Consider the following 22,323-nt stretch of genomic DNA (forward strand, 5'->3'; position numbering starts at 1 on the left):
AGCACATAAAAATAGATTAGAAAGACATGCAAACCCTGATAGAAAACAAGGAAAGAAACATTGGAAAATAAAAGAGATAAAGAGATAGTATAAGTGACTGATATTAAAAAATATTTAACCTTGCTAGTATTCAAAATGCCTTGTAAAGCAACAATAAAATGTCATTTAACTTATCTAATTAAATGCAATACTACTCAACACTAAACATGTAATTATATGAATGTTAAAAGAAATAAAGTACAAATTATTATTAATAGTTTTTTACCCTACAAATAGGGTAAAAATGAGGTTTTAGTCACAAAGATAGTCATATTAGTATAATAGGAAAAAAAATTGAAAACAACCTAAATATGATCATTATTGGTGGAAACTTCTGAGGCCATGAAAAACTAGATTTATCAAGTAAATGTAATGGGGAAAAAATGCTATAGGAAATTGAATATATAGCATAAAAAGACTGGAAAGAAATATATTTAAGTTGTTAATATTCAGTTCCCCAAGTGGTAAGATCATAGGTGGGTGGAAGTTTTTTCCCACTTCTTCATACATTTCCAAACTTACCAAATATTTAGAATCATTTGTATTATTTTTATGATGGGAGAGAGGAAAAAATGAGTAAAATTTTACATACTAGCCCAGGCTAGGTAACTCGGTTGGTTAGAGCATTGTCCTGATATGCCAAGATTGTGGGTTCAATCCCTGGTCAGGGCACATATGAGAGTCAACCAATGAATGAATAAATAAAATTGATTAAAAAAAATTTTTTTACATACTATATAACATGACCTTAGAAGTGTTCAAACGGAACAGGAATATGGGTGACTTCCATTGTTTTTTGTGACGTGTTAAGTGTGAGGCCTGATGGGATCATTATTTGCCAAAATGTCACTGGAAATTGGACTGTGTGTCTCTTAATTCTTTCATCCCCACCTACTGATGAAGTCAAACAGGAGAGAAAGTGACTGAGTGCTCCAAAAGGAAGTATACACACGGTTGCCTACATTTCTTGAGAGTGATAAGTGCCATTCTTTAGGGTTGGTTACTGGAATGCAGGAGCAAGAGGGCTAAGGTTAGGGGGTTTTATTTGTTTTCTCCTGTGTTTAATAAGCCATTAGTTGTTGAGGACTTAAGGTGTACCCCGCACTGTGCTGAGTGTTCCACATGAGTCTTCATGTAATCCTCACGGCAGCACCAAGACGAAGCTCAGGCTTAGAGGAAAGAAGCATCTTGCCCGGTGTCCGCTAGGAAGAGGCGGAGCTGGGTAGGGACTTCCTCCTCTTCCTGCTTGAGTTTCTTAACAGAGGGCTCCCATCCTGACTTGGCACAGATGTCTCCTCATAGTGAAAAACCTCCCTCTGATGTGTTTGGGGTAAAAGCATCTTTTTAGCCCAGCACACTTGGGTGGTTATTCTGCCAGCCTTAGAGCTAATAATGCCTCATTAAATTAAAAGTGTAAATTAATGAAGTCCTGTGTCATGGAATCTGATCCTTTTGAATCAAGTAAAGACCTAGGAATTAACCGACTGCCCATTCTGATCCTTCATAATTTAGAAGAGTTTCCCTGGAAATTATATGCCTTACTAGAATTTTTCATAGTGTTATAAATACTATACATGAATGTTGTATGCTTTTACATAATTTTTAACATATAACTAATGTCATAGATCATAATTAGAAAAAAGTTTATATATTTTTTTAAAGATTTTATTTACTTAATTATTCTTTAAAGAAATGGAAAGGGAGGGAGAAAGATAGGGAAAGAAACATTGATGCATGAAAGAAACATCAATCGGTTGCCTCTCGCACGCCCCCAACCAGGGAGCTGGCCTACAACCAAGGCATGTGCCCTGACTGGGAATTGAACTGGTGACCTTTCAGTTTGCAGAACAATGCTCAACCCACTCAACCACACCAGTAAGAGCTAGAAAAAAAGCTTTTGCTTAAGTATTATATATGCCTCAAAAGCAGAAAACCCACAAGTTCTATTACATCATAAAAATTGTCATGGTTTATGATAAAAAGTTATTGGAAATTTTTATTTCTGAAACTTGACAGAAATATAAAGTGTTCAGTGATTTTAAGAAGGCTTTGGGTTTTGAAATCTTATGACCCCTTAGCTTTTTTTCCCACCATTTTTTAAGCTTTGTAGAAATCAATTTCAAAGAAAATCTCACATTTCTCATTCAACTTCTGAATTGTAACAGGATAATAGTCTTTCTGGAGAATGGTGTGAAGCTCTTTACAGTTTCACAGCAGAGACCAGTGAAGACTTATCCTTCAAGCGGGGAGACCGGATCCTGATCCTCGAGCGTCTGGACTGTGACTGGTACAAGGGCAGGCTGCGTGACAGGGAGGGGATCTTCCCAGCAGTCTTTGTGCGGCCCTGCCTAGGTATGACGGCACTATGAGCTGACTCGTGCTTAAGGGGAGCCCAAGGCCTTTAAGCTGATAGATATTGCTTGTCTCTCTGGCCATGCTCAGTTGCAGCTGTTTGCCTGCATTTGAAAGAGTTGATTCATAAAGTTTTGTAAACTCTCTTCTTTACACTCGTATACTTTGTTAGTTATAGGAGAAAAAAAGATAAAAATGTCTTCACTTGGGAATGGCCAATTTTGTCTACTAAATATACATTCTATAATTTTTACCCACTAAGAGAACAGCCTTCATCTTTTTGCAAATTAAAGAAATTAAAAATTAATTGAAAATATTCTGTCTTGGAGAGGGGCATATAAAGGGACTAAATGGAAAAAAAATACACTAAAAAAAAGAGAAGTATTCTCTCCTGGGAATGACAAGGGGGCTTCTTAAAATGTTTGATTTGTGTTTCAGTCCAATGTCTTTACATTTTGGTGTGTTTTTACAGATGAGGCGACAAGTGTGTCTCCTTTAGCACTGAAGGGGAGGAAGGCCAAAGCCTTGTATGATTTCCATGGGGAGAATGAAGATGAGCTTTCCTTCAAGGTAATAATGTGGCTTTTGATTTTGTTTGGTTTGGTTTGGTTTGGTACCTATACTTAGCAGCTATAAATTTCAAAATGTCTTTCACTGAAGGGTGAAAGATTTACGTGGCCTGTTGACCATTTGCTAGGAATGAACAGGTCTCATACCCTAAATCTAAAGAACAAGATTAGAGACAGTGAATAGGACAAATATAAATTATCAGCAAGGTGTTTAGGTATGCAAAGAAAACTGGCTTGATAGCTCCACCATCCCCAAATGAATTCCTACTGCCTAGGTCTTGTAACATCAGATCTCAGTAATACTGTGGTTTTTGTTTATAACCCTAATAAAGGATGATTCTCGATATGGCCCTTGTGGCCTGCTGTTGTCGTGTCTGTGAAATCAATGGAGAAATCAGTTGGTACCTACAACAGTTGGCCACCGTGGCAGGGCCTCATAAGACAATGAAATCTTGTCCAGAAAGACACTGACCACGAAGTCATCCCAAAAGTTTGTTACTTAATCTTACTTTATCAAAGAAGTGCCTTTTTTTTCAGTAAAACAAAATATTTTCATGATCCTGTGTCCCCAGTCCATAGTTGGACCATGGTCAGGAGACAGCCCCGTCAGTAGTACTTTGAGACCGTGCCAGAGCAAGGAGGGCAGGTTTAGTGGTCGTTGCTGCCAGGAGAGCCTGTGTCAGACAGCAGTGAGTCCCCACCACTGGACCCGCTCAGCCAGAGCCAGAATGCTGGAGGAAGAATGAAGGCACCTGGGAGTGATGGGACAAGATGAGCCTTAAAACAGTGGGTGCCCAAACAAGCCCTAGCCCCCACCCTCCGTCTCCAACACAATGAGGACACCACGGCGCTGTCGGTCAGGTGCCAGCTCGGGAGGCCGGGGTAGAAGGGGGATGCTGGGATAGAGCAGTTATAATGTCGCTGACTTTCCTATTTTGTGATGGGGTTTTCCTTACTTCCAAGAATTTCTTTTATCTTTTTCATATTAAAATGTCATTTCTATTACCAAATACTGTTAGTAAATTATAGATATTTCTTATGCAAAATTACAATTTGGTAATCCTGTATCTCTTTCTTCCTCTCTTTCTTTCTCTTCCTTCCTTCCTTCCTTCCAAAAACTTCTTGGTTCTTAAAATCCAAATGTTTGTGGAAACTGTTGCCCCAGTCCTTTTTAATCTTCACAATCAGTAGCTCAAATTTTATTCTTTTTACCTTTCCATAGAGTCTTACTTCAAGTGGACAATCTGGATTCAAACTTTTTTGATGTTATTTTGGCCTTCATTGAAGTTATAGCAATATAAATAACAATTTATAGTATCTTTCAGAAAATTAGGTGATCATCATTTTACAAATGACTGATTGTAAGCAAGATACAGTTCTAGAGTTTTCAGTTAAGGGATTCTTTACTGCCTTTAGTTTTATTTATCATTAATATTTTATTAAATATCCACAGAATATTAGTAGATAGAACTTTTTTTTTGGTTGTTCTAGCCCTTAGAAAACTGACATACCATGTACAGAGCTAAGAAAAATAGTTTTAGTCAGCCACTATGTTATAATTTAACCAGAAGGAACTTATTTATAATAGAAATTTTGAATAGCCAGAAGTTTTACAGATTTTAGCAGAGTAAAATAAATTCATGACATTTGATAGTAAGCATTTTTCTTTTTCATTTTCCTTAAAGAAAGGCCTTAAATCAAACCATTTTTCCAGAGGGCTATGTACTAGGGCTACAAATAAATCCATTTAGCCTGATAAAGATATTCTTTAAAGTAGCCAGAGTCATTTTGGACTATTTTAGAATATTAAACCCAGATTCTAAGAAATAGTTAGAAACAGTAAAGAACAAAATAGTTTCAGGAGATAATTTCAAAAATTATGTCATCTATTAGGGAATTATAATTCACACATGAATAGATACACAGTCCCTTTTATTGTCGTGATGAGGATAAATCAGTGTGTTTTGAGTCAGGGTGAAGCCCTTTCAGACAGGAAAGAATGCAAGTTTGATATAGAGGCCAGGGAGGATGGAATAAAGCAAATGGGGGAGAATACCATTATGTGGAAGAATAGATATACAGTACAAAATGCTCCGGGGATGGAGAAAAAGCAGTTAGAGTAAAAGCCTTTCTAAGTGAAGAGATCTGCTATAACTTGTGATGGCCATTCGCCTAATGGGTAGCAATATGAGCCCTGAAATCTCACTAGGTTTGAATCCTGTCTCTACCACTAACTACACGGTGCATGTTACTTAATATCTCTGAGCTTGAATTTCCTTTTCTTTAAAATAAGGAAATCTATACAAATATCTCTCTAAAATGGGGATGATAATAGCACCTACTTTTAGGACTGCAGTGTTGTTTACATGAGTTAATTCCTATCAAGTACATAAAATAGGAAAAGGCATACTGCAAGCACATGACTCACTCATCTCCAAGTCTTTGCTTAAATGTCACCTTCAGTGGGGCCTTCCCTGACTGCCCTAATGAGACAGCAACCAGTTCCACCCTTTATTCCTCTGCCAGCTTATTTATTTGTGTTCCCACCCTAGCATGGGTCCTTTGTGCATTGCTGTGTTCATAATGCCCAGAACAATAGTGTCTGAAACATAGTGGGTACTTAATAAATGATTGTTAGATGGGGGAATGTGAGGGGATTGTGTGTGTGTGTGTGTGTATGTGTGTGTGTGTACAACACAAATACAAATATATACATATACTAGCTGGTATTATTTATTAAAGAGGAATTTAAATTAGAGGTGAATTTTGGGGGCACAAAACACAAGCAGGAAAATAAAAGTGCAACAAGGGTGACACTGGCAAAGAAATGGCCTTTGAGGGAAAAAGACATACAAATGCATTATTCGGTGAAGATTGTTTTTGTGGTATATCATCTAATCCTCTCAGCAAATCATAATAAATAAGTTAAATAAAGGGAAGATTATACAGGCCTCTCCACATGGGCTGCCTACCATGCTTACACTCAACAGAAACTAATAATTATTTCCAATTCCTGACTTCTTACAGGCTGGAGATACAATAACAGCGCTGGAATCTGTAGATGATGACTGGATGAGTGGAGAACTAATGGGAAAATCTGGAATATTTCCCAAAAACTACGTTCAGGTTTTACAAGTCAGCTAAAGGTGAAGCTTGACTGTGTTCCTTGGCACAAGAACTCACTTGAACTATCACTTTGACTATCAGATATGGTGTTTTGTTGTTTTAGGGAGGGGGGTGTTTTTTGCACTATTTTTTTAAACTGAAAGAAATATCTACGCTGTATATGGTACACTAGAATTTTCTGAAAGCAGAGAATGTGTAGATTTTGTAGTTCGTTTTCATTCACAGTAGAAACGTGCATGTGAAAACCCATGAGCAAGTATTCTACCAAGGAAAACATCAAGCAGGACTGACTAGCAAGGCAGACGAACTCTTCCCCCAGGGAAGCGCCTGGTGACACAGCCGCACAGGGAGGCTTAAAGCAAAAGCTGTGCTCGGACATCTGATTTCATCAGCAAGAGTCTATTAACCATGCTTCTTTATTTTTTTTACTTTCATTTAAAAAGAGAACATTTGATACATTTCATTTTTGATACTCAGATTAATTCTAACAGCTTGAGCGCACTGTCCTTATTTACCAGGGCAAATCCTTGTTTCAGGAGCAGGTAGTTTACTGACTAGTTGGAGCATTTGTAAGAATGTGGTGAATCAGCTCCTGCTCACCAAGTGCTTTTTGTGTTAATAAGTATTTCCCCTTTGTCCAAGGATTTGAAGGGGGTTAAAATTTGATGCATCTTAGTCAAAAGAACCAAACCATCCTGAGATGCCTTGCTAATATGACTAACCCTTCCACATACCTGCCATACTTAATTCTTTCCTCCATTTATACTTTATGTTAACAGGGTTGTTATAAAGCACATTTTCTGATTCTGCAATCATTCTTTTGACAATTACTGGTACCCAAAGAAAAATTCATTTTCTTTGCGTTACCCCAGTAATATATAAAAGCCATGTCTTGTTATAGTGGGACGTTATGAATCACATGTATCTCAGCACACAGAGCCACTGTTGAGATGGAAAACAGTGCCAAGCCCCCGCAGCTCATTTCTTCCCAATATAATCAGAATGAAAAACAATTTGAGAAGACTGAAGGCTGATATTCTTTTGTTTTTTCCCCAGCTCATCCCTATATTAGAGTAAATAAAAAACCCACTTTCCCGCTTTATCATTGTTATACATGCCAGGCTTAAGATAAAAGTGGTCTTTTAGGACTGAAACAATTACAGTTTATGGGCTAAAGCCAAATAGATTGAAGACAATCTTCCAAACAGGTCAATGGAATAAAATTTCATTGGAAACGTAAAACACTTCCCCAACAATGTTCATGGCTTTCTTCTATTTTTCAGAAGAGTTTCATATATTGGGCCACTTTTTAGTCTTTGTTATTGTTTCTCATTGTCCAAAAAGTTAGTCAGCCAATGGTCAAACCGTGATGTGAACACAAGATGGGGCTCTATTAAGGGAGGAGTTATTTACTTCATATTTGACTGAAGGTCCTCTCCCAGCTATATGGTTATAATTGATAACAGGGCTGTTTTTCCTACATGTTTTGAGTAAAGAAGGCAGTATAAAGAGAACTCTTGTCAAATTTTATTCAAGAGCAATTTCATGAGAAATGGATGACTTAAAGCCCATTCCAATTAAATTCCCATTTGCAGCAAGCTGTATAATGGGAAGTAGGTTATGTGTCTGGAATAGGACATGAGGTGTATTTCTTTGCCTGTGTAATTTTTACATATTAAAGATCATGAAAACTTAGCTTTATTGGAGAAAAATATCCTCTTAAATTTTAACCTTCTGTCAGCAGAACGATAAGTGCAATAGTTGTACATCTATTTGACATTATAATAAACTGAACTGAACTTTTCAAATTCCTTTTTTCATACTAGACTGAGTTTTTTGAGAATGGAAATGGTATCTTCTCTTTATGACTCCAGCCCTTTGCTCAATATAGTCTCAATAAAGGTTGGTTGCATGGATGGATGGATGAATGGATAACTTACAGGTATAGCAATACCATCTTGGGTCCACTGAGATCTAATATCTTTCATTCTTAATTTGTTGACAAAATATTGAAACAATTTGCAGGTTTTATATCATTTCACTTCATCGTGCTATATTTTTGCTTGTCATTTATTACCCACTCAACTGATAAGAACACAAAATGTAGCTCGGTATGGGTTTTCATAGGTACTTTCTTGGTTCATATGTTGATTGAGCATAATTTTTATAGTCTGTGAATTTCATAGGAAAAAGGTATGAATGTATTTTTTTTTTCAGGAATTTTAGGAGAAAACCTAATATTGTTCATCCAAACCTCAAAGTAGAATCTTCAAATCCTTTTTTTTATGCGAACTAGATAAGCCAATTAATACATTATTCTTACCCTTTTGATTACTTCCTTTGAACACTAAAAAACAGCAAGATTTCATTAAAAGACACCCTTGTTTACATGGCTGGAGGGATAATGTAATATACTTTTCATTGTGCTCATGGAAAACACAGGTTCTGAATACAGTCTAAAACATTCCAAATGAAATATCAGCGTATTTATCAAAATTTATCGTTAGAACTGGTATTTAATAAATATATATTCCATAGGATTTTTAACATGTCAATTTTCTTAATAATTGTTTAGTTTTTATTTAGTTTCTTAAACTTAGGGAAATATACCTAGAAAAATACTGATGGATATGTGGGCATATTGTAAGGAGCTGTTTGGTATAATCATTAATGGTTTATTCTTTTTAATTAATGTCAAATGTATATGGGCCATACATATGACTCATAACTCAATTCCATTTTGAATGCCATTGAATGAACTTTTAACAGTGAATTTTTCCAGAACAAATAGGAAAATCATTTTCTAACCTAAGTCTTTTTACTTTGCTGTAATTATAGAGGGGGGAAGAAAATACAAAGCCTATCTCAGAACAACAGCACCATCTAGGGGCCCCTCACCTAATGGCAAGTTCATCCTGTTAACACCACAGAGGAGAGTCTGCAGACCAGAGCCCGACTGCAGAGGTTAAGTGATTTGCGTAAGGCCATACAGGTATGGCAGAACCTAAAGCAAAACCTAGCTCTACCGATTCCCAATTCAGTAATTTTTCCATTTGTTGTGCTGAAGTGGTACATTTCTCTTTAGTAATTAAACAAGTTACTTGATCTGTTTTGTTGGCCTGTGAAAGTTGTAACTTCTTAGATAGGATATAATTAGAACAAGTTACAATGAATAAATTAAAGCCTTGAATTTCTTTGGAGAACAATCCTGCTCAGCTTCTCAGTTTTATATAGACAGTTTATATTGATGTTACCAAGAAACTCAAACATGAACTGATCCATTAATAGGGATTTCTTTTTCTATTTAATAAAGAACATTTGAATTCTTGGAACATAAGATCTTGAAAAGGTGTCTGTAGGTCTCTGCTTTTGGTAACAGCAGAGCAATCCTAGACCGAGGTTTTGATACACGTGTAGCACAAAACACTGCTTAGTATTTTGGAGTCTAATAGATTAGTTCAAGCACTCTTAAGCTAATAAATTTTTATTTCAGAGTCTGGGACACATTCTGGGTTTTAAAAAATGAATCATAATTGTATGCACACCATGGATTGTTTATCTTTAAATACTGTGAACTAGGCAATGACTCAGTGAAACATTTCTCAGGATAAGTAATGATTCAAATTCATAATTCAGAAATGACAATTACCTACCAGTTGTCTATCCTGTTTTAACAGAAATCAACTGACAACCTTCATACCAAAATATTGGCCCGTATTTAGTTCTTCTTTATAATTAAAACAACTGTATTTATTTCTCCAATAATATCCAAGTTTTTTATTGGATAGATCCCTGACTCAAAGGATCACTCATGGCCCACCCGTGTGCCCCAGGCCCCCAATTGGCCAACAGCTGAAGGGCAGAGTTGTTACCTCCTAACGGCCTCCGAGCCTGTGGCCAACCCTTGAGTGCAGTACTGCACCCGCGACTCTTCTAGGGAGACAGTGGTGTCATTCCTTTAGACATACAAAATATCAGTTATTAAAAATACACAGTGATTGAAAAAACTACCCATTTCACCCAGATATTCAGAGCACTCTAGGGGAAGATGAACATGGGGGAGCTGGCAGAGGCCTGCACCTTTACTGGTCCGAGGGGCCTGTTTGAACTGTGAGAAGGCCTGGTTGTCCACTGCAATGAGGGAGTTCGGGTCAAGGTCAGAGAGCGAAAGAAAATAGGGCACTAAGACATTGTGCCTCTGTAAGACATTACCAAGTGAGATGACTGCCCCTACGCAGGTGTGCTGGGCCATTCCTGGTGGATGGGAACGGCTGGCCTCTACATCATAGCCTACAGGGTCCGGCAGACGTAAGGCCTGCTTGAATGTGGTTGGTAGGGTAATGATTTGGGTGTAATGATTTACAGTTTTAATTTGAACATTTCACCTAGAATGTCATACGTGTGCCTGAGTGTGATAGTGTTGTTACAGAATTACATGCTTATGATTTTGTAATGAAGGACTTCATAATTTAAAAAAATTGGTGTTATTTGGGCTGGACCCCGTATTTGATGGACACAAGGAGGCACTACTGTATAGAGATGACGGGCAATGATGGAGCCATAGCTGAGTACCTCAGGGAAGATGAGAATCGGGATCCCTGCAGAGCAGAGTGCTGCACACTGATGTGCCCCCAAAAAGCCAGCAGCCAAATCACTCAAGCTTCAGAAAGTAAGATTTTATTCTTTAGGATTTGGCAATGAGGATTGTTACCATCAGGCCATAGACAACAGTAATACTGACCCTGACCACTGGAATGTTGGCTGTCATGATCAGATCCAGCCACGTGGTTCCTGGAGGTGAAGCCCAGGCCACCATGCAGAAATATCTGTCGAGCCAAGGTCCTGAATACCATGGTAACCAAGTAGCCCAAGAGAGAAAGAAAAAAAAAAGTGTATCTAGGTTTGGTCCAGACTTGGACAGGTATGAAGGGGCCGAGTTCATCGTGTGGAAAGTGTATCCCAGATTAGGACAGAAACAAAGATGCAGCAAGTCCATAACCTAGCTGGCCAGACCCACTTTTTTTTTTTTTTAATTGGGGAATGATTTGCATAAAATGCAGATAGCTAAGTATTCAATTCTGAGTTTTGACAATTATATACACTCACATAACCATCAGTAAAATAAAGAACGTTTTCATCACCCTGGAAAAGTTCCTCATACCTCTTTCCAGTTACATCCTCCTCACCTACCCCAAACCCCTGCAGAGGCAATCACTGTTCTCATTTCTATCACCACAGGCTCATTTTGCTTGTTCTGGAACTTCATAAACATAGAACACAGTATCTGCTCTTTCCTTGCTCAAATATACTTTTGTATGTGCAACAGTTCATTCCCTTTATTACTCAAATACACAGTTTGTGCAACAGTTCATTCCCTTTCTCAGTAGTACATCATAGGAAAATACCACAATTTGTTCTTAATTGTATTTGATTTTAGAGGGAGAGGAAAACGTTGTTGTGCCATTTATCTTACACATTCATTGGTTGCTTCTTGTACGTGCCCTGACTAGAAATTAAACCACCAACCTTGGCCTATCAGGACAATGCTCCGAGTGTTTGGGCCAGGACTGATTTATCCATTCTCTTGTGGGGTCTTGTCCAAGTTTTTAGCTATTATGAATAAAGCCAGTGTGGATTTTTCTCCGTTTTATATAATTGACTGGTATGGACATTCTTAAACATCTTTTTGTGTACATAGAATTTATTTGAAATCCTAGAATTGTGGGTTTTTTTTTAAGCCACCCATTTTCCAAAGTGGTTGTATCATTTTACCCACCACTATTTTGTTCCAGTTACTCCACATCCTTATCAACAGTTTTCTTGGTCTATTTGTATTATCAGTTTCAGCCACTGTGGTTATATTTTGACATAACAATTACAGTACTGCAGACTTCTAAGAGCTAATGAAACCTCCAGTTATTTCTTGGACTTGACTTCATGGTCTTTGCAAATAGAAGTTAAATACCCTTCATAGTTGCCACACTTGCATTGCCTATTACATTATATCCAAGAGAGAATTATCCATTAAGTGGTGTGACTGGAATTGTACTAAGAAACTTGGAGGTGTTAATGATTGTTTTCTTAAGTCATTTTAGAGACACGTGGTGAAATACTGCTTCAAAACAATTGAGGAGTGCCAGGAATTGTGCCGGACATTTTAACCCAACTTAGCTTAAAAAGTTAGCCTGCCAATTTCAATGGACACCTACAAAACTCGACTCTTGGATGAAAGGACTTTATTACTCACTGCAAAAGGAGAGCTCCACGTTCATGTGTTTCCCATGCCCCACTCCCTAATCCCACCTAAGTGATGCAAAGGGCCCCATCGTGCAGTGGGTTGCATTACAGAATAGGAACACTAAGTGGAAACAAGCCTTTTTCTGGGGGATACGTTACCTTATCCCTCAAGGTTTCTCAAAGACACAAATACAACTCTGAGAAATGTCCCAGATAAAGAGCAGAGAATCATATTTTCAGCATACCCAACAAGAGCACATAGGAACACTCTCAGGATCTACAGCTTATTGCCTTTCGCAATTCCCTCCTCTGCCATGACACTTTCTTGGACAAACTAGAATTTTTACATAAATACACTCCTGCATCAGGCACTGATTAACGGAGAGTTGAGAACTTCATACATTTAATTAAGGCTATTATCCATAACACTCAGTAGCAGATGTAGACTTGTGGTATTGATGGAGCAGGTCTTTAAGCCACCCAGATGTATTCGAAGGTCAGACAAGTCATTACAACCTGTGTTTAAACTGACCTGCTAATCCTTGGCATTACTGGTCAATAATTAGAGGCAATTGATGGGCTAAAAACTTGTCCACAACGGAGACATCTCATGACCCACTTTTTCGCCCACATACTAATCTGAAAGGGCACAGGTTACTTTCTGGTAATGGTAAATGTCCAAGGACTGAGCCTACAGCTCTGCAACACTAAGGTCTCAAGGATAAACCAGCAAAGGAATAACCAGTGATATGGGAGGAGAACTGTGAGACTCTGAAGGACAGTTAAGAAAAACAGGAGGAAATCAACTGTCAGATGCCACTAATACAGGTCAGGTCAAGTGAAGGCCAGGAATTTAACGATTGGCTTTAGCAACAAAGGCAATTGTAATTGTGACAGCAACAGCTTCCTTAGAGTAGCATGGGGGACAGGGGAGCCCTAATTGCAGCAGATTCAAGTAAATACAAAAAAGCATGGTCAACTCTTGGCTTTGCTGTAAGGGGTCTGAGGTAGATAATAACTGCTGGAGCCATTAGCTGGATTAGGCAGAAGGGAGGGAAATCCTATGTTCAAACGGGATGTCCTAACAATTCATCTAGTGACAAAGCAGATGTGAACACATGCATACTTGGCAAGGTGAAAGGAATGACATCAGGTAAATACAAGAGGTCTGAAGAGAGGAAGGGCACAGAACTGATGGAGTTGGAAGAGTAAGTACTGGATATTGGGCTGCATTAAATACCCATCTATTAAGACCAGTAACCAATTTCTCTAGCCAAGTTCAGCTTCACAGTGCAGGGGCACAGTGGGGTACTTTACAGCTACAGGAAAGAGCATCTGTATCGGAAAACAAAACTAAAAGCCAATTGGCTGTTCCCAGTAGTCAGTCTATCACAGTGGTACTCAAGAGTAGGGTCCTTGAGCATCAGCATCACATTCAACTTCAGAAGCTCCAGAGGCAGGACCTTGCAGTGTTTCAACAAGCCTTCCAGATGGCTTGAAAACCATCAAAACTTTAAGCCGTGTTTAAAAAGGGTTTCCTCTTACTAGACACCTCTAACACCTCCAGATCACTACAGCTGAAAATAACCACAACCCTTTCTCTGCTACTTAGAGCAATAAATAAAATCCACAAGAGGACAGAGAACTTCACGTTACTATCAACTCAGAACATACGATTCACCAAACTGTAAGATTATTTTAAAAGAATGATTAGAAATAAAATACCACAAATAGGCCTTTTTATTTGTCACCATTAAAAGTCTGAATTTTAAACAGATTCTTGGACTGGGGGTTCATATCCATCAGCTCGTTCAACTTTAGCACCTGTCTCATCCCCAGTAGCTTTTCCAGAACTGCTGCCTTCACCATGAAGCTCCATGAGTTTTCCCACTAAAATGAAGAATAAAATTGTTATAGCATACCGTATCTTTAAACAATGGTTTTTCACTACTGTGTAGGCTTGACAGAAAAAAAAAAACACCAAAAAAACCACTGTCTGGCCACCCAAAAAAAAACACCAAAAAATGTATTTGGCCACAATCCGCCCCCCCGCCCCCCAAATCCAGTAATTTTTTCTTACATTCAAACTTGGGCTTCTTCAACATTTTGACTTTTCTAACAAAGACATCATGAAGTGGATAAATAGATTGACAAGCCTTTTCTATGTCTTTTCCAATGCTATCTGGAATCCTGTGAACCAGAAAACAGTAACGTAAATGTACATGGAAAACCCCCCTCATTCAATCCACTTAACTCCCATGCAAGACAGTCTACTACTGCCCCTTTATAGGTGAGGATGAAATGATCTGAACTGTACAGCTAGTTATAGAGTAGTTAGCATTTGAGCCTTCAGAGTCTAAGCCTTATGCTTTTTCCATTACACCCTTTTAGTCAACTGCACGGGAACATCAGAAAAATGTTCAATTTTATCACTGGACATCATTTGGGACCGAAACATTTTGTCATCATTTATTCCCATGCGTTACTGATTGTGGAGGGTTTTGGCTATTCGACCTCACTGCCATGAGATAGTGTCATCTAAAAAAGGACTAAGAAACCATATCAGATTTCCTCAGCTATTTGCATGCTTTCATTTCAACTGATGCAGCAAGATGGTTTCACAGACAGGGTTTAAACACAGGTCTGACTCCCCCTTATCTTATATGCTTTCCCTCAACTAAGGGTTAATCAGATTCAGGGTTGTGTGGTGAGAGAAAAGAAACTCTTACAATTTATTGACCACTTCTTTCAAGTCATTTGTCTGCACCTCTCGGGTCATGATTTCCATCATCTTCTTCCGGATTTGGCGGACCTGTTGGTGCTGAGCATAAGAGGTCTTCCGAATCTGATTGTTGCGTTTTTTAGTAAAACCAACACAAAACAGACGAAGCAAATACCCATCGGTAGTCTTGACATCAACATGAGCTTCAATCATGGTCTAGTGGAGGGGCAGGGGGAGATACTGTTAGATATACCAGTTTTTTACCTTTTTTTAATCCTCATCAAGCTTTTTTCCCCCCCTTTAATTGATTTAAGGGAGAGGGATGGAGGAGAGACAGACAGACACCAGACCCGTTGCCTCCTGTACATGACCTAACCAGCAATCAAACCTGCAACCTTTTGGTGTACAGGGACAATGCGCCACCTAACTGACCACCCAGCCAAGGCAGATATACCAGGTTTTAATACTATCAATTTTTATCCCTCAAATTCTAATGTATAAAAAGGGAAAGGTTAAGTACTCACCATGCATAAAATATAAATTACGTATCAAATGTCCAGAATTAACTTCCTTGAACTTACCCAATTCTTACTATCCTTCCTATCCAATTGAATCAGTCCTCCGAACAATCCTCCCTCCTCCTCTCTATCCCCACCATCACTGGCAACAGTCCCCACCCTCACACTTTTCAAATTCGTGTCAGCCTTTTAACATTCTTCCCCTCAATCAACGGTACAACTCTGCAGCCCAACAGCTTCTATGAGCCTCTACAATATGGACATCTACTCTTATTCCACCTTTTAGTAAGTGTTCTGAATAGGTGAAATGTTATTAACACTAACTATATATACTTTTAAATGTCATTTATGTTCCAAACTAAAGCCATGCTGAGGATTAAATATTCAACTGCACAGCCAAAATACACAAAAACTATCTCAGGTAGCAATAAAAACTGAATTTCCTCCTCTGCATTTTGTAAATTTTATACCTTAGTTCAAAAAAAATGAATGTAATTATAGTAAAAGGACCTTAAAATATTTCCAGAAATGCAACCAGAAAATCTTAGGGGAATGTCATAAATAAACATAATTATATAATCAGAATGTATCATCTGGGACCAAAATATTGTCTCCATTCACTCCCATATACAAAGTATTCCAACACTGGATGGTTAGCCAGATACATTTGAAGCAATACAGTAATTTCCCACATCACAGTAATGTTTATTAAATGCTTTCTGTGTCAAGGTCTGTGCTAAATATGGATTTCATCCTAATGCCATGAGATGACACTCTTACCCACATTTTAAAGATAAAGAAATCAAGGCTTAGCAAGCTGTAAGTTTCCTGCCAAAGAGAACACAATTAGCAAATGGAGCCAAGACTCCACACCAGAGGCTCTGCTACTCCTGTATTGCCAGAGGTTATCAAGACTAGACCAAAACACCCATTCAGTTTAAAATCCATTAACTAAAATAAAATAAAATTCATTAACCTTTTAAGTCCAAAGATAGTATGAAGACAAAGGAAAGTATAAACCTGAATCTAGACATTCCTCAATCAGCCACTAGCGTATGCAACAAAAAAACTATCCCAATAATACATTTTGAATTCAACTTAAATAAATAGGATCACAGCTTGCGTCCCACTGTTGCTCAAGTTTGAGTGCCAATTCCAGAGTAAGCACTCGATAATTAGCAAGAAAACATCAAGGTTTTAAAATGGTACCTAACCCTGAACTGTGTGGTCGTCCCTCGCTGAAATTACACCATGACAGAGCATTACCCTCTGGCCACGCGTGCCATAGCACCATCCCCCGAACAACTTCTGTTCTCACCTGCCATTTTTTGACCATGGAGCACATTTTGTCACGGGTAAGATCCATGCCGTGGAAATTAGTCAGGCAGTTTTTGCCCTGAACATCCTCGGTAATTAGCTTGAATTTTCTAAATGCAACTTCATCATTCTGCAGGTCAGCTAGGCTCACTTCAAACACACGACCCTTCAGACCATCCGATGCGATTTCTAGAAAACAAGAATCAATTGTCTTATTAACCTTGGGAACCACAAAAGCAAAGTCAAGTCCACAAAGATAATGTTCATGCATAAAGGTAAGCTCAGAAAGTTAAAGTACCATCTTGCTTCTACCAGTGTCCCCAAAACAAGCACCACAGGGGCCGACGCTGCTACGAAGAGCTGTTATTTCCTTAGTCTCACACCACAGGACCAACTGCAGACTAAGATACATACGTCTCAATTTAAGGAAAATACAAGCCAAGAATAAGATACTCACTGGTTCCTTGAGTTCTCGTGACTAGTGTTTTTCCAATATTTCGGATATTGAACATAGCTGGTGCTTTCACATCATACCAATCTTTCTTAGAAAATGGATCAACCCTGCATTTAAAAACAAAATGCTTCGGTTTTATCGCAGATCACATAATCCTTGACTTTTATTTTCCTCATTCGAACGACTTTAAAAGGCTAACTGGCACGTAAACCTCTCACGGTGAGGCGAGGGGCATATACGTAGATGGACCTCTTCCCACTGCGCCCGTCCCACGGTTAAGCCACAAACGTGCCCGCTCCCCACCCCCACCCCGTAGGCAGCGCTGTCTCCCAATTACACGCAACTATCTTGAACTTTCCTAGTACGAAGAGCACGTATTGGTAACCCAGGTTCTTTTACAGGGCCTCACGCGAGCCCACTTGGAGCTCCCAGGTTCCACCCCGCCCAAGCAGAGAAGCGGTGCGGGGTCCCGAGTGGACAAGAGTGCTTTCCTCAACTCCAGCTTTGTGGCAACCACTATCCGTGGAACTTAGGAGGCCCGTGAGCCCACAATATGCAACACGCCACCGCCGACTCGCGCCGGCAATCCAGCTCAAAGTGGCAAGCACCGTCCCAGAAGGCCAGGGGAAAGACAACCGACCCGCTGCGACACAGCACCCAGACCTGCCAGGCCGCAGTTCGGAGTTTACCAACCCAGCACGGCCAGCTCAATCCGACTGGCATCCTCCCCATCCGGCCCACACCGAGACCCGCTACCCTCCCGCCGATCCCAGCAGGACCCTGAAAAGCGGAGAGCCACGACAGTCGCCACTTACACTTTCTTCTTTGCTCCCTTTTTGCCGCCTTTCGTAAGGCGCTTGTTCTTGCCCACCGCCATGGTGCTGCTCAGGGAGCCAAAAGGGCGGAAGTAGAACTCGCGCGAGAACTTAGGCGTACGGGGCGGGGCGCGCCGTCTACGTGACCTTTGACCCACGTCTCTCCCTCCTCAAGAATATCGCGACAACAAGAAGGCACACCCCCAACTGCAGCTGCGACAGCGCCCTCAAGTGTGGGGAGACTGCTCACTGGGAGACTGCGCTCCACCGCCGCCGCGGTGCAGGCTTCAGGTTACTGTGGTTTCCGTGGCTCTGACACGCGGAAGTAAGTTTCCGTGGAAGGGAACGCCTGGCCCACTCACCATCGTTCAAAGCTGAAGTCGCCGTCTCACCTTGAAACCTATTTCTCCTCCAGCGCGTGGGATTTGGAATCCGCAGGTCCAGGTTGAAATGCTGCTATCACCAGTATTAAGCCTTGTGACCCGTCTGTGCTTCAGTGTCTCCGTCCTTGAAGTGACGATAGTAATATAATCTGCCTCATAAGATTGTTAGTAAGATTAAATAAACGTGACCTCGGAGGTGCTGGCACTGTTCTGCTTGTCGACATGGGTGCTGGTAGGGGGTGGGGGGTTAGCTCTGTGAACATTCCTCAAGCTGTACGCTGACGTGTATGCTCTTCCACGTTTCTCATACGTTCATATAAGAGTTGGTGTTTTTCTTTTAAGTGACGTGAATTCTGGTGATTGTTTCCCTGAGGGACTAGGGGTCCAGTGTTCCCAGATATTTTTATTTTTATTTTTTAAGAAAAACTGGAAATTTTTTTGTATGAAACCAAATTGTTCAATTTTTGCAACTCATCCAAAAATTTTTTTTTTTTTTTTTTTTTTTACTTATAGGGATTTAACAAAATATATCCCGGCTGGAGGTGGCCCACTAGCTTCAAGGGTGCAGCGCCTAGAAAGCTGGCCCGTGCAGGCTTGGGCCTCAGCCAGGGCCGTGCTGAGTTCCTCCTCTAACTTCCCCGCTGGCAAAAACCTGGTGCCAAGCCACACCCCCCTCAAAACCTCCCGCAGCCCCTTCCAGTCCGTCTAGCTTCCATCCCCTACCTCCCACTACCCCCACCTTCTAAAACAATCTTCCTGAATCTCCAGTCCTATACTAAAATCTTTCAACAATTCCATTAATCTCATTTGCTTATAGGATAGTGTCAAGGTCCTTCACAACAATATGCATATTCTTAACCGTTCTGAACTGTACGCGTAGAGTGGTTAAGATGATAAATGTTCTGTTAGGGTTTTTTGTTTTTTGTTTTTAACCACAATTAAAAAAAAAAAATCAAAGTCCTTAGCCAAACCTACAAAAACTCTTATCAAACCCGATTCACTTAATCTCTTTTCATCCTCACCACATCTTAGCCTTTACCAGATACCCCAACTTCAGTCACCTAGAACCGTTTAAGATTCTCTGAACAAAATGGTTTTCTCTTGCCTTCACTCCTTTTCCCTCATCAGCAGGCAAATACCCTTGCATTTTAAGACAGCTCAGCTTTATTCTTTCAGTAAGATTCATTCCCCCCAACAGGCTCCCAGGACACCGAGCACTGCTTAACTTCTTCGTAACTATTGATTAAATGTGTCCCTTGCTCATTGTGAGTGGAAGGGCACACGGTGCAGTCTTGCTATTGTGCTCCCTCTCTGATCACATAGTAGGTGCTCAGAATATTTGTTGGATGAACAAGTAAGAGATAAATGACATCAGTGCTGGTCCCAGTTTTTGAACTTTATGGATCAATCCATATTTTCCAAATAATTATGGGAACCAATAGGACTACCATTTTTAAATTTAACCACATTATAAAACAAAAAACAACTGCCATTTATTATCAGCATCATTTCCTTTTTAAATTATTTTGACGACCAAAATAAAAATATAGAACTTATCCTCTAAAAGGTCAACCCTTTTTTTCTGTGAATGCTGCAAAAGATCAATCCTTTTAAGTAAATCAGCTTTATGAAAAACTCTATAGATATTATTTCTCTTGTCTAATTGCAGTTGTTGAAAACTTGTGGCCAGTAGAAATCAGTGAGTCCTTCCAAATATAATATTGAGTCTAGTAAACTCTATTAATTCTATACTTACAGTAATCTCAACTAAGTTTACTTTGTAGGTGGTAGTTCACCAGTTGAAAACTTTCCCAATGGAAAATGCTATAGACTCTGAGGTTACATACCCCAGAATAAAAACCAAACTCGCCTTCTTCCTGGTCTGATTCCTCTTTCTGCCCAAGAGTGAAAAAGCCACAGAGGAGGCATTGATGAAGTCAGCTGCATTTAGTTTATTCTAGCAACACCAGCACCTAAAGGATTTGTCAGAGGTATGTATTTCAATTCTCAACTTTGTTTTGTAATAAAAGCTTTAAAAAATAATGTCCCTGACAGTTACATTAAATGGAGCGAACATTGGTTTAAATTATACTGGGGGAAAAAAGAAAAGACAGCATGGGGGTGTAAAATCAGCTTATTTGGTCTCAATCATCTGAGAATTTCAAAATTAGATACCTGGAATAGAAAAATGTCAGAATATATCAAACCTAGTAAGGTGTCAATATTTCATTAATTTTCTTCTTCATCTGTGACTAATCTAGTAAAGCCATCCAATGTTTTTGGAATTTTTATTACTGTGTTTTGTAATTTCTGAGATTCCATTTAAGGTTTTTTCCCCCATTTATATCACTGTCATTTCTTATTCTTTGCAGGCATCTTCAATATACATTTAAGCACAGTAAGAGTAAATGTTTTACAGTCACTGTATGATAGTTCCAGTATCTGAAGTCTCTGCCAGACTCTGTCTATTGTCTATTTTTGTGCTGGTTCTCCTGCATGAAAGATGAGTTTCCTTAAATTCCTAGTTATATTTGTGTCCTGGTCATTGCATTTGAGGCCTAGGATGAAGATATCCTCTTCTAGAAAGAATATGCATGCATATCCTGCCAGAGTCCTGCAGGCAAGTAATTGAGCTTTTGGGTTTTTTGGGGGTCTTTCTTCCTTTTCTTTCTTCCTTTCCTTTCCTTTCCTTCTTTCCTTCCTTCCTTCCTTCTTTCTTTCTTTCTTTCTTTTCCTTCCTTCATTTTTTCAATTTGATTTTTTTTTAAAAATTGAGCTTTTGACTTTAGGCTTCCTGGGCAACCCAGGAGGTCCAATGAGCTGTAATTCTAGGTTGGTGAACACGTGGAAATGTGGGAAGAGTACTACTCTCAGGGGACTTAGAAGCTCCATGCACCTTCTCTCTAAGTTGCTGTATGCATCTCTTCCATCTGGCTGTTCCTGAAATATTTCTCTGAATTCTGTTAATGGCTCTAGCAAATTAATTGAACTCAAGGAGGGGGTGGGGAGTCGTTGGGACCTCTGATCTGTCAGAAGCACAAGTGATAACCAGGACTTGAGATTGGCATCTACTGGTAGATTGTATCAGAATTGCTTGTTGGTTTGAGAACAACTTCTACACACTTTGGAATGGGTTCCAAAATAACATCATTTTCTCCCATTCTATAAATACTTTCCGATCTCATTTCCTTTCCTTCTCAGCTGCAGCCTGTGGTTTTCTCACCAAAACCCTGTACTTTCTTGCATCCTTATTCTTCTCAGACACTGCCCTGAAAACCCCACACCCAGATCAACATGCAACCTACCTTCCATAGTACTATTGCCCCCGGTGTTTTCATTCCTTTTTGTATGCATGACCTTGTGTAGTTCTCTCCCACACTGACTCTGGGCATGTTCATGAGACTTGCTCTGGTCAGGGACATTTGCAGCTATGACTTGGGCAATGGCTTAAAAAAAATGCTGGCATATACAGGACTTGCTCGCTTTCTGCTATTTAGAACACTTGAGCTCACTAACTTAAGAAACCCGAGCTAGCCTGCTGGAGAATGAGAGATCATTTGAAGCCGAATAAGTAACCCAGCTGAGGTCTCTCCAGAACAACCAGTCTACCACCCATTGGGTATTTGAATAAGGCCATCCTAGACCATTTAATCCAACTGAATTGGCCCAGAACAGAACTACCCAGGGGACATATAGAAAAATAATATTTATTGTTTCAAGCCATTAAGAGTTGGGAGAATTTGTTTTGCAGCAAAAGCATATATTTTCTCTGTCCCTATGTTTATCTTACC

The 22,323-nt window shown here is 39.5% G+C and overlaps 2 protein-coding genes and 2 non-coding genes across 6 annotated transcripts in view; 1 reads left to right on the forward strand and 3 right to left on the reverse strand.

Annotated features, from left to right (window-relative positions):
- The window catches only part of SH3D19 (SH3 domain containing 19), a 139,374-nt gene extending 131,370 nt beyond the window's left edge, over positions 1-8,004 (forward strand). For all 3 annotated transcript variants that reach the window (XM_054562582.1, XM_054562577.1, XM_054562589.1), the window contains 3 exons: positions 2,205-2,391; positions 2,864-2,961; positions 5,988-8,004. In XM_054562582.1, coding sequence (XP_054418557.1) covers positions 2,205-2,391; positions 2,864-2,961; positions 5,988-6,104 — 402 coding nt within the window. In that variant the 3' untranslated portion in view covers positions 6,105-8,004. The remainder of the gene's footprint in view (positions 1-2,204; positions 2,392-2,863; positions 2,962-5,987) is intronic.
- Positions 8,005-14,030: 6,026 nt separating this feature from the next.
- On the reverse strand, positions 14,031-18,274 carry RPS3A (ribosomal protein S3A). Its single transcript, XM_054562602.1, has 6 exons — positions 18,150-18,274; positions 17,338-17,441; positions 16,882-17,069; positions 15,053-15,261; positions 14,404-14,513; positions 14,031-14,213 (listed from the first exon to the last, which is right to left on the reverse strand). The coding sequence occupies exons 1-6, from the start codon at positions 18,209-18,211 to the stop codon at positions 14,092-14,094; spliced, it is 795 nt and encodes a 264-aa protein (XP_054418577.1). The 5' UTR covers positions 18,212-18,274; the 3' UTR covers positions 14,031-14,091.
- Positions 14,728-14,797, reverse strand: LOC129062797 (small nucleolar RNA SNORD73). The gene has a single exon (XR_008528309.1). It is a non-coding gene; the product is annotated as a small nucleolar RNA SNORD73 (small nucleolar RNA).
- Positions 16,115-16,185, reverse strand: LOC129062804 (small nucleolar RNA SNORD73). Its single transcript, XR_008528310.1, has one exon. It is a non-coding gene; the product is annotated as a small nucleolar RNA SNORD73 (small nucleolar RNA).
- Positions 18,275-22,323: the final 4,049 nt, after the last annotated feature.

Source organism: Pteronotus mesoamericanus, unplaced genomic scaffold, assembly GCF_021234165.1.
Source record: "Pteronotus mesoamericanus isolate MK-2021 breed Mesoamerican mustached bat unplaced genomic scaffold, CSHL_Meso_final contig_163, whole genome shotgun sequence".
Lineage (NCBI taxonomy): Eukaryota > Metazoa > Chordata > Mammalia > Chiroptera > Mormoopidae > Pteronotus > Pteronotus mesoamericanus.

Excerpts from the sequence above, each read along its gene's own strand:
- RPS3A (XM_054562602.1), bottom strand. The coding sequence starts at position 18,211 with ATGGCGGTGGGCAAGAACAAGCGCCTTACGAAAGGCGGCAAAAAGGGA. Across the intron at positions 17,070-17,337 it reads CACGAGAACTCAAGGAACCA|AAATCGCATCGGATGGTCTG; the intron begins GTGAGTATCTTA and ends CTTGTTTTCTAG. Across the intron at positions 15,262-16,881 it reads CCATGGTCAAAAAATGGCAG|ACCATGATTGAAGCTCATGT; the intron begins GTGAGAACAGAA and ends CCCCTCCACTAG.